This window comes from Lepisosteus platostomus, chromosome 12 (genome assembly GCF_059453375.1).
Source record: "Lepisosteus platostomus isolate fLepPlt1 chromosome 12, fLepPlt1.hap1, whole genome shotgun sequence".
Lineage (NCBI taxonomy): Eukaryota > Metazoa > Chordata > Actinopteri > Semionotiformes > Lepisosteidae > Lepisosteus > Lepisosteus platostomus.
In genome coordinates, this window is record NC_142622.1 from 11,923,323 (window position 1) to 11,935,407 (window position 12,085).

The 12,085-nt window shown below is 35.9% G+C and overlaps 1 protein-coding gene across 8 annotated transcripts in view; it reads left to right on the forward strand.

The window, feature by feature from the left end:
- The window catches only part of carmil1 (capping protein regulator and myosin 1 linker 1), a 109,108-nt gene that overhangs the window by 63,501 nt on the left and 33,522 nt on the right, over nucleotides 1-12,085 (forward strand). For all 8 annotated transcript variants that reach the window (XM_088600996.1, XM_088601002.1, XM_088600997.1 and 5 more), the window contains 8 exons: nucleotides 96-195; nucleotides 772-826; nucleotides 4,530-4,702; nucleotides 5,145-5,213; nucleotides 9,170-9,263; nucleotides 9,822-9,920; nucleotides 11,260-11,388; nucleotides 11,934-12,065. In XM_088600996.1, coding sequence (XP_088457122.1) covers nucleotides 96-195; nucleotides 772-826; nucleotides 4,530-4,702; nucleotides 5,145-5,213; nucleotides 9,170-9,263; nucleotides 9,822-9,920; nucleotides 11,260-11,388; nucleotides 11,934-12,065 — 851 coding nt within the window. The remainder of the gene's footprint in view (nucleotides 1-95; nucleotides 196-771; nucleotides 827-4,529; nucleotides 4,703-5,144; nucleotides 5,214-9,169; nucleotides 9,264-9,821; nucleotides 9,921-11,259; nucleotides 11,389-11,933; nucleotides 12,066-12,085) is intronic.

Sequence of the window (12,085 nt, forward strand, 5' to 3'; positions counted from 1 at the left end):
ATGCATTGTTTGCCATCTACTACAGCAGCATTTATGTTCCTTGGCCTTCACATAAAACCTATTTTTGTTCATATAATAATATTTATTTTGTCAAGGTTTGGATTCTGACCTATTAACACTTCTGGTATGGCTGGGCAAAAACAGATCAATAAGACATTTATCACTGGGGAAAAACTTCAACAACATCAAGTCAAAGTAAGTGTTTTCCCTCAAAAACAGGCAAGAAATTCAAAATGTATTTTTTTTGTGCAGTCACATTATCCTTTTCATCCAGATGTTACACAGTTTGATAATTCCCAGCAGGACAATATGCAACACACATGTGGCATTTATCAGGTAGTTTGAGTCACAGCTAATGTCTAGAAGATCACAAGAAGGCCACAATTGTTGTCTGTACTTTTAGGAGCCTATGGAGAGATATTTGGAATGGGCCTTTTTACTCACACTGGCCACGTCCAAATGAGCTACTTGTATAAATAGAAAAACTTGAGCAGAGTCAGTCTGTGCTCTGTATCACAAGACTCCAGACAGTACTTCTTAAAAAACTGGCAGTTTGATGTGATCTTTGTTTGTTTTAATGTGTGTGATAATGTGGTCATAATTCTTGTGAATTAGTAATGTTATGACATGCATAATCATGTAAATGTATCAGTGTATAATATTGTACTTGCTGGGTGTTCAGCACCTACATTGCAGGATACGCTATTTCATTTGTTATGGCAGCCGAGATGAGCTCAACTAAAGTTTAAACATTTCCTTTTTTTTTTAAAGAAATTTAGCACCTGTTCTAGACAATCTGGTACACATGATTCAAGATGAGGAATCGGTGAGTGTTTCACTCTACATCAAAACCTTTCTGAAGGTGTTTAATTTTTTTGCTGCTTGCTACCCTTTAAACACACCAAATTCCTTGATATTACAAAAGATCATTAGAAGTGGATCTGGTTATGATCTTTCCTGAATGTGTACAGTAAATACTGTAGGGAAGGTGATGAAAGAACAATTAGAGAAATGTTCTAATACTTGCTAGACAGCCAGTCCAGCACATCTGTGATAGACAGTGGCTTGCAAAAGTATTCACCCATCCTGCGCAGTTTCCACATGTTACCATCTGTGCTTGCAATCCTGGCACTTTCAAATAGGAATTAGACTGTATAGTTTGAATTTATGTGATTTAGTCCAAACTGGTAAAGCTAAAATACTGGGTAGGAAATTGACTCTGAAGAGAAGGCAATGGGGGGAAAAAACAAAAGTTCTGGAGGTGGCTTTGATAATGAGTGCAGACAGGGTGTTCTAGAGTGAGAGAGGCTGTCTGTGTCTGAGATGTCCGCTAACTGAGTGGGTTTTAAATTAAGTATTTGTGAGTTAGAGCGTGAGGATTAGAGTATAGGGTGTAGTAAAGGGGCCCTCACCCTGGAAATATGAGGTTTGGGGTGGCAAAAGAGTACTTGCCACTGCTTTGATTCCAAGGGTGTTGCAGAGAGCGAAAGTTATCGAAAGCAGGGGAAGACTCACAAAGAGGGTAGCATCCTAGGTTGTTGCTTTGTTGACCCACTGGTAAGGTAAAGGGGGATGAAGGATCTGACCAGACACGTACGATCAGGAGTCAGGGGTCTTCCACTGCTACTCCCTGAAAGGGAGCTAGGGAGAGTAAGAAACAGAGGTGTGAGAGCCCACAAATGAAGGGCTGTGATGTGCTGAACCCAAGAGGATCACTTTGGAGGAGGTCATGAAGGGATCGTGTGATGCATCATGAGTTTAGGGCCATGCATATTAAGATTCTGTTATGACACACCCAAGGAGGTGCCACAATCTTAAGGAAATCATTCTCAATGTTCATTAATTTGCCAATTGAAAGAGCAATGAAGAGACATTCTGGAAATTTCTCAGATTGTACGCGGAATATAAGCATTTAGAGTTTACATGTTGGAAAGAACAGTCTGTCAAGTTATTTTTTCCTGTTTTTTTATAACTCCATAATCAGTACTGGTTGAACTGGGAGCAAATCTAAGTCAGAAAGAAAAAAAAAGTTTCATTTTATATAGAATAATGAATCAAAAGTGCCCTCAAGTTTTGATTGAAGAACTATAAGAAGAATTCAGAGCAGCTGGCATTCATTTGGAACTGCAAATGTGGGGAAAACCTGCAACTTTCGTACAGAGTCCATTTATATACAGTACATAAATTATCAAATACTGAAGGAGCACTTTACACTTCATTCACTTTATATTTACATTTCAATTCATTTTGATAGTCTTCCTATTAATTAGTTTCCCATTATGAGGCTTCAGTATAGTAGGATGCAGAGTTTCATATCTCAAATGAAACGAGTCTTATCATTTATGTAGCTGCAAGTTGGAGTTCCTTTGAGCTTTAAACCCATTTAAGCTCAACCTTCTGCTCTTCCCCTTTGACAGTTTTTCAATTCACAAAACACGTTTTAGATTAAGCTTCCGTTGTAAAAGAACTTGACAAATGGATGTTTACGGTATGGCAGTGATTAATAATAATTTACAAGAGGGATTTTACATTCTTAACTTATTCTTTTTAAAAGAACCGGTGAAGACCCCTGAGACAAACATATGGCCTTTAATATTGTATTCTTGAAATTGCTGGGCTGTAGCAGTTTTAAATTTGCCAAAGCTCGGCATGATGCACAGCTCTTTCTGCGTACTGACCTGACCTTTCAGCAAATTACATGCTGGGTCATGAGGACAAAGCAGCTGAAGGGATGGGAGGAAGCTGATAGCTAGATTTATAGAGGAGCACTGTAATAAATTAGGCAATTTTAGAGAAGAAGCTTGCATTGAAAATCATTTCACTGGAGAAAAATGACACTTCAGCCTCCCAGAGATAGCAAAAATATATTTTTAAAAATCTTAGAAAACCATCCTTGTTTTTGTTTTGTTTAACGTTCTGTTAAAGTTTGCAATATCCTTGAAAAATCTCATTGACTTTAGGTTGTTTTTGTTATTATTTTGTTCTGAGAAGGAATTAAATGCATTTTATTTAAATTCCAGGAAATTATAGTACACTATAGAGCTCTTTTAAGCCAAAGGCTGTTCCTTTATTTATATTTTTACAGTATGCCATCATTAAGGTTTACTTCATTTATGACTTGAATATCCAATAATGGATGAACTTCTATAATTTTTCCTGCACAGAACACTGTGTTACTGGTTCAATATCTCTGTAAAATACATTCTGAAAAAAAAACTTCCCAATGGTAAATGAGAGGAATAAGAATGTTAGTTGCATGTTATGATATCCAACTCATCTTTCCCTTTTTCTTTCATTAAAATGGACTGAGATATTCCATTAGCTTTATAATTACATGTTTCCTGAGGCATGCCAAAAAGATTAATTAAAATGAGCTAATATAAACAGCAATAGCTATAAAATTAAATATTGATGTAATATGGTTTGGGTTTTTACTCTGCACCAGTTCCTTAAATAGCAGAGTATTGTGTTTTTTTACTCTGGATTCCTTTTCATAGTATAATGTTATATAGCACATTGTTGTATTGTGAGGAAAACAGTGGTATCTAATTGAAAGCTTCTGTGCTATTTTTTTTTCTGATTAACATATAAGCAGGGTTTTAGCATGGGGTCTCGTAAAAAGAAACTGAAGATAGAAAAAAAATCACCATGGAATGGCAACAATATTGTGTCGAGTCACATTCTGTTAAAATGATTTATCTGTATGGGGTTCTGTGTTTAATCAAGACTGATGGGCCCCAACCATAGTCATGTTAAAAAGGTGACGTCTGTAGTGAAGACTATGATTATTTCTCATCTGTTATAAGACACTGATTTTAATGCTTCTTATAATAGATGAGAAACCTGCCATGTTAGCCTAACATTTAAGTGATGGAAGTTAGTTTCTGAAGCAATGATCTGAGGCATATCATTATGGTAATATGTATTGTGCAAGAAAATTTTAGATTGACAATACGTTTTGTACAAAGGAAAAAGTATAAGATATGGTGGACCAAACATATTTTTAGAAAACAATTACTCGAATGGTTTAATTATAGACATAGTATATACTATTTATGATCAGGTTTCTGTCCTTGTGGGACTTACGTTCCAGTTAAAAGTAATTAAAAAATTACTTGTTTTCAGTGTATCTCAAAAGCAATGGCTATATATCAGATTTGTTCTGATTTGCTAATTTGATCAGTTCCTATTCTTACAGTATATTTAGGGTATTCTGTGTAATTAGATGTACAGATAGTCGATAAAATAATGTGAATACCAAGAAGCATGTGAATTTATTAACTAATATGGTGTTGGGCTACCCTTTGCCTTCAGTACAGCTTCAGTCCATCTTGGAATACTGTCCTTTGAGAGACAAATGAGATGGCAATCTATATCTGGAACTTCCCATAAAGGTTCAATGATGTTTAGATCTAGTGAGTGGGGAGACATGTTCATAAAACCTCTGTTACAGTATATATGTTTCTAAATATGAAAATAAGTCCCTGTCTTCTGACTTGGCACTTTTAACATTGATTCATTTCCAACAGCCTCTAACCTCCCTGTCCTTGGCCGATTCCAAACTTAAGACTGACCTGACAATAATCTTGAACGCCCTGGGCAGTAACACCTCTCTGACCCGAGTGGACATCAGTGGCAATGGGATGGGTGACATGGGTGCGAAGATGTTGGCCAAAGCTCTGCAGATCAACACAAAACTCAGGTAAGAAAAAAAAGTTTTTCATTTATATATTTTGTTTTGAGTCTTTGGGATTTAAATATAATGCGTCGGTTTTGACAGTATTTATGAGATTTGTATTATTTAAATGATTTGGAGAGAGGAAACTGCAATATCTAGTGCACCTGTCAGATGGTTTTGGATTCTGGAAAGTAATAAAGTTCTGAATCCTTCCTTTCCAATTATAAGATGATGCATACATTTTCAATTCAATGTGTTATTAAAAATACATTGTGGTATATTTGTGGTTTAACATTCTTTTAGAAAGTGGTTCAGAATGCGTGAGATTGATTGTTTGACACTGAGTTAATCTGTGTCTTAGAGTCTGTCATATGAAACCGCTAAAAACATTTTCTTTTTTAGCTGTATTCCATTAGAATGATTTTTATTTTTATTTTTATTTTTGATTGCCTGCTGTTTTAAACAGGACAGTTATTTGGGACAAGAACAACATTAGCCCTCAAGGCTTACAGGACATAGCTGCAGCTCTAGAAAAGTAAGTCTGAGAATCATGTTTCATCTACGTTACCTTCCTATGCCTAAATGCTTTTTGATGTACAGTATAGTGCTATGTCTTCACCTCTTCCGCCTTTCCTATCTTTTTGGTATGATGTATATTGCACTGATGTTATACTCATCACCAATCAGTCTTACTGTTGCATTTTCTGTTAATGTTATACCTTTTATAACAGTAGTGCAATAACTTTAGTTTCTCTTTTGTTCCTAATACTGCTTGCATTTAGATATAATCATTTAATTATTTGGTGCTTTGATGTTTTTGCCTTTCTATTTTTGACTCTACTCCCAGTATGTTTCCTTTGAATTTCTTTGGATTCACCCCCTTCTTTTCTAGTTTAATTGCTTTGAATTTTTGTTGTTAATCCTTGCCCCAGGTTGACTTGCACCTGACTTTAGATGTATCCATCTCATCTATATAAATATCCTTTGCTATGGTTTCCAGGGGCTGAGAAATCGAAAGCCTTTTTCAGCACACCATGACCTCTATCATTTTTGTGTTTATGGATCTGAAGGAGTTCACCATTGCATGATATGGACAGGATACCTGAGAAAACTACTGATTGAATCCTACTCTTCAGTTTATTTCCAGTGTTAAATTTGCTAGATATGTAAAAAGTAGTGCTTATCTCAGTGTCACTGTCTTGACGTGAGAAAAAACCATCAGGTTTTTACCCATGTTTTGTCTTGTAGTCTTTGGACAACATTACCCTAAACAGCCCCATACAGACAGATAACTGTTGACTCAGGATATCAGGAAGATTCGGGGCAATTGAGATCTGTCTTGCACTGTTCCTGAGAATATGTTCTCCAGGAACAACTATGTCTTCTTGCATTTTTTTGTGGGCACTAAATAGCTTTTGGTTTTTCTTACTCTTGCGAATCCCTGGATGATGTCGTTCAGTTAAAAAAATGAAAAATTCATACCCCGGTGCAATACGTTTGGTATACGAATTTTCACTAATCCGAACATGAAGAATTTGTACCTTGTAATTTGCTATTAGAAGTAAATTACGCAAATCCGAACTTTAAAGTTCAAAAGTGACTGAATTTGGACGAGAACCTTCCGTGAACATGTGAATCAGGCAGCAGTGCTTTAATAATAGTTGATAATTGCTTGCAAATATATCGCTTTTCTGGACACTGTATGTATGAGTGTACCGTACACACCTTACTCTTACCCGCAGTTCCAAATTGAAAAACAAATTATTGAAAATAATATAAGAAATGATTGAAACATATATAATGTTCAATGTGGCTGTATAATTCCATGTATCAAATTATTTAGACATAGGAACCATTGGTTTGTGTAACCCGTGTAACATTACAAGAAGGGTTTATAGATTTTTCCTCTTTACTGCAAGTTGATGACTGCTCTTATACTGTATTATTCATGAAAGAACAAAAATCACCAGATGTGCAAACAGACCTGCCTTAGACCCTAAAATGAGAGTTAAATAGAACTAAAGCAGACTCTTGCAATCCATAGATTATATTTGTTAGCTTTTTAAAAACAATCTTATATATTATCGATATATCAGATGTTCAGGGCCCCAGTAGCTCAACTCCCCAGAGATGCTACTAGCCTCAGGTTTATTCACTTTCTTTCCTTTACTATTCAGGTTTTCATAGTGATTTTTCAGCTGTAATCTGAGTGTAATACTAAGAAGGAAATAGCAGAGCTGGTAGTCTGCAGAAAAGAAGTAGATGAAAGGTGATGCTGAAGAAAGAGGTGAACTGCTGGACATGGAGAATCACCAGCAGCTTCGGTACAAAAACAATAAGGCTTGCAGGCTCTTCCTTTTCCATTGGGAGAGCTCCACTCGCCAGATCTTCTTTCATGTCCTCATTCTGTTCATGCCAGGCAGCCGTGTGAAAAAGTGTGGGGTTTGACATAATTGTGTAGAGTTTCTCAGTGTGTAGAAGAGCATCTACTGGGATTTATACAATATTGTGTTCAAAATAGACTTCTTTTATATATCTGTGTCATCTCCTTTAAATGGCCTTTACATGTCATAATTACTGCATAGCTGGCACCTTGTTTTAAACCTCCTGCAGGCTGCAGCTCTCAGAAACGCATGCCATAGTGACTGGTAATTGCCTTCTCAAATGTACTGTACAATCCACAGGAGCTGTGGCAGGGAATACAAGTGGGATTGGAAGATCTTGTGTACGTGCACAGCATCTCATTTAGTCTAGCTGTTTCACATGTCTGTGTCTATCCCTGTTTATAAATATGTTCATGTCCACCCTGCTTATTGCTTGTCATTCTTCTTTTAAATTTTAAAGCATATTTGAGGTTATTCATTTGAGACAGCTTTGGTTATCTGCAAATTCATCAAAAACTGAATTCACTGTGAATTGCGAGTTGCAGTTTGTTAATCACTCAGGGCTGTTTTATGTACAGTAAGTCACACAGTTCAATGTGGCAATCATCACTAATGTCCTTACTAATGCACAGGTAATGATGTAAGTCTAGTTGGCATGAAACTGTTTGAGGAGGGATTTTATTTTGTTCCTTCAGTGCTGCTTCTTTAACTGATCATATCTTGCCTTTTGTTTGAGACTCAAACGGGAGTTTTGCTCTTTTTCAAGTTTCCCAGTAACTATCATTAAGTATAGGAAGACTTGTTTAATCAGCTAAATTAGAAACTCCATCACCTTTCTTTTGCTGTAAGCAAATAAGTTAGTCTTCCAGATTGACCAATAGAATTTGATGACCTCATGTGGCTGGGGTTATAAAATCCAGAGGGATACTGTATATGCAAGCAATCCGACATTGACATACAGTAAATTGTCTAGTTATGTCACACTATTTGAAAGGAAAAGATTGTACCCTTGTGTTAACATAATACTGAAAATGTTTGAGTGATGCTTATGCACTACAGCATCTATCACAGATTTGTGCAAGAATGCTGCTTGCTGTATGGTTTTGATTAATAATACTTTAAACATAGTTTATTTGTAAAATAAATCTGTGTTATGATCATCAGTGCTCTCTAACGTTACATTATCAGGTTAATTCACTGCAACATTTGTCCACCTGTCAACTGGCTTATGTGGATCTCACTGGGTAACTAGTTTCACAGGAGTGAACTTTTACTTCATGGGTAAATTCCTCACATAGACATTGTATTAAGAGGATAAAACAGATATAAAAATACATTAAAGAATAAAATGCATGTAAAGCCCAGTGGAAGGAAGATTATACTGAGTAATTTACAGATACAAGGTTGACTAATTTGCAATTCCCTGCTGTTTTGAGGAGTATTCATACAATGTCATAAGCCTATTTTTCATGTCTACCATACAAACAGTGTAATCACTTTTGTAGAGGCAATGTTCCAGAAGGCTTTATATTGCTCCAATGAATATTAATATGGTTTTTGCATTAGCACAAGATGAGTAACCTACCTAATGATGTCAAGTCACAGTCAATTAGTGTGTGGGAACAGCTTGATTCAGGCATGGCCTTTAGGACTGCCAGCTCTGAAACAACTGTTCATGTGCTGCTTGTCAATTTTTGGAAACTGTTTTTTAAAATATCATCCAAGAAGTTGTTTTTAAAGCTTAAAAACAAAAATAAAAATCTCACCCTGTCATTTGACTGTGAGGTATTGGTTTCATTTTTTTCTGTTTTCGATTTTAGCAGCTTAGTGCAGAATCAGGGTTGCTGTTGTTCCCATGGCAATTACTGTAGATTTATCTGTTTGATTTTTGTAACATACAGATGCACAGTTTTTATGTATACTGTACTCACTAATATCCAATATCGGTAACTTAGCAGACATTGGTCCCTCCAGTCCTTATTGTGTCAACTTGCTGCTGCAAATTCACCATTGAAGAGTGGGGCATACAGCATGTCCATGATTAGTCTCCTAGTCTGAGCTTTGTCCAGGTGTTGTTTAAAGAACATCTTCTGTTCTTCCCCTCAAGAAACTTCACTATCCGTTTCATGCCTATTCCCATCATCGATGCCTCTCAAGCTCTGAAGGCCAGTCCAGAGAAGACAGAGGATGCACTGCTAAAGGTGTGTGCCTTGTACAAGAATTATTTTACCAGAACTTACAATGTGTGGAAGTTCATTTTTGACTATTGTTGAGCATTATAACAGGAAGATGCTATTGGTTGACTTTAAGAAGAGTTTGTGAAGAAAGCCACACAGTATACAATGTCAGTACTATTTAACAGCAAGATTTTTTTTAGTGAACTTTATTTAAAATTCAGGGCAGCTACCCAAACATTCTGTTGCTACTTTAAATGTCAACAAATGTTTTAATCCACTGAAGCAAGTTAAGCAGGCCAGCTCTTTCTGTTTCCTTATTTGTTTTTCCTTATTTATTCATTTGATCTGTGAACTGACAACTTCAATAATCAAATGTAAAAACATGGGCTGAGATAGTATTTCCTTCTTGGACTGCCGCAGTAGAAGCTGTTTGGCGTAGCAGATGCCATTATACACATTACAGCTATTCTATACAATTTTAGTTTCTGACATCTATCTAGCTCATTTCATCACCCCGGCAGGAAACTGCCTTGTTAATGAAGTGGAATTCAAGTGATGCTTTGAGATGCCTTGATTTTTCAGATTGAGAACTACCTTCTTCGGAATCATGAGACTCGTAAATACCTGCAGGAGCAGGCATACAGGCTGCAGCAGGGTATTGTCACCACCACCACACAGCAGGTCGGTATTAAAATAGTAGCTGAGGACCATCAGTGGAAAAGAAATGAGATGGGGGAATCAGTGGGCATCATTATTTTAATGGTCTTGAGAAGCGCTAATTGTACAGGTACACCAGTGAATAAATAGATGTACAGCACTCTATGATTTGTGGCTTGATGATGTTTTTTTTATTTTTAACTTTGTCGTGCATCAATTTTAACAGTTCAGTACCAGAGTGAAAACTAAAATATCAGTAGGTCACTTGTGGTAAATTGGAAGTTGATATCAGTGGACCACAGTAAGAGATTAGAGGTACAGTAGCTGCAAATATCTGCCAGGATAATTAGCTTGCAAATCGGTATGAGGTCTCTAGAATGAGGTATCTAGGTCTCTGCTAAGTTAGGGATATGTTCCTACTGTATTATCAAATAACACCCTTCCTCAGGCTGGTAGACTGAAATTAATTTTGGTGCATTAATGTCTAACGTAAGTCCTCTTTACTTCTGTGCAACACACGGATTGTGGTGTAAAGCACCCAGAGTCATTTTTGAAGACATGAATACAGTTCTTAGTATTTAGGTTTGAGTGATGTCGTGCTAAAAGCTACATATAATTTGATTGTATGAAAATTTACAAAGCCATTAATTGAAAACCTGAGAATATTAAACACTTGATTTGGCATGTACTGTATGTCTATAATAGAAAAATCAAATGCCTATATAGGTCTTCTATCTGTATTACAGTATATTAAATGTTTAATTGTATATTTCTGGTTGTATCTTAATAACATAATTTACTACTACTTTCAGTGTAGTAAATAATGCATGAAAGCAAAATCTCTTTTTTTTCTAAATTGTCTAAATTTCTACGTTTGGAAGTACCTACTGTATGTGTATTGTGGTGAGTACTTTATACGCAGTACATTGTAATGTTCACTGTGTTTTATTTTTTTTTACAAAATAAGTATCATTGTTTTGATATTCTCCAAATTGTTTCATTTTGGTAAAGGAACTGAAGAAACAGGATTGACTGATAATTTACTTTTAAAAACTCTTTGTGGTGGGTAAATGCTTGAGAGCCTTGAAGGCTGTATTTATAATCCCTTTAATTTCACTTATAGCTAAGAATTATAAGAGTCTTATATTTAGAACTGTAGTGTGGTATTTGGTATGCCTTTTTGAAAGAATGGTGGTCTCTTTAGCTCTTAGTGTATGAGATCAGTAAAATGAAAATCATGTTATCATTCTTTAAAGGTGGTATTAAAATGCAACAGTTTTAGTATAAAACTATTTTAGTAACTGCAGTAAAAAATCCAATAGATTTGGCCTAACCATTTCTCTTTGTTTCTGTCTTTATTTAGATGATAGACAGAATGTGTGTTAAAGTTCAAGACCATCTCAACTCTCTGCGAAACTCTGAGAATAATGCCATTTCAGAAGACATTAAAATGGCAGAAAACTTGATAAGGGATGCCAGAAATTCAAAAACGGTGAGGGGACAGTTTGGACTGTTCTTAAGGTTTGCTAGTCTCCTAACTTCTGGGTTGCTACAGTGTGCACCAATGTCAGCCTGTTACGAGTACCTAAAATTAAATAATCATGTACAAATGTACTGTACTAAGTATAAAAAGAAGAGTGTGTCAGACACATTTACAGGAGGTGTTGAGTTGATGTTTGTGGACAAACATTTGCATGTGTTTCTCTATTCCCAATTCCTAATGGTTTAATAAATTATAATTTTATTACCTTTTAGGAACTCTTGAATTTGAAATGGCGAAGGGACATGTCATAATTAAAAAAGGGCAGTATTCAAACTACAGTACTTTATTTAGACATTATTTTAATAGTAGAGGGCTTTGTATCTTATACAAATGCAGCACCATTTTATTAAGTAGTAATGTCGGTAAGTTGCAAACTGTTCCAATTTAACATCTTATGAAAGTCTTGGCCTGTCTCTCCTGATCTGCTGGAAGCTGAAATTTGAAGTGGGAAATGAGAGACCTATGTGATTCTAACACTTGTCATGTTGTGAAAGCTCTTGCCAAATTTGTACCACCTGGGAGTCACTTCTGAGAGCGGGTCTGGTGGCTCATCAGCTGGACCTATTGAAGAAAAGCTGGAGTCTATGGCTGGGGAGATCACATGTGTTATGGATGAACAGCTGAAGGTAAAAATTAATAAATGAAG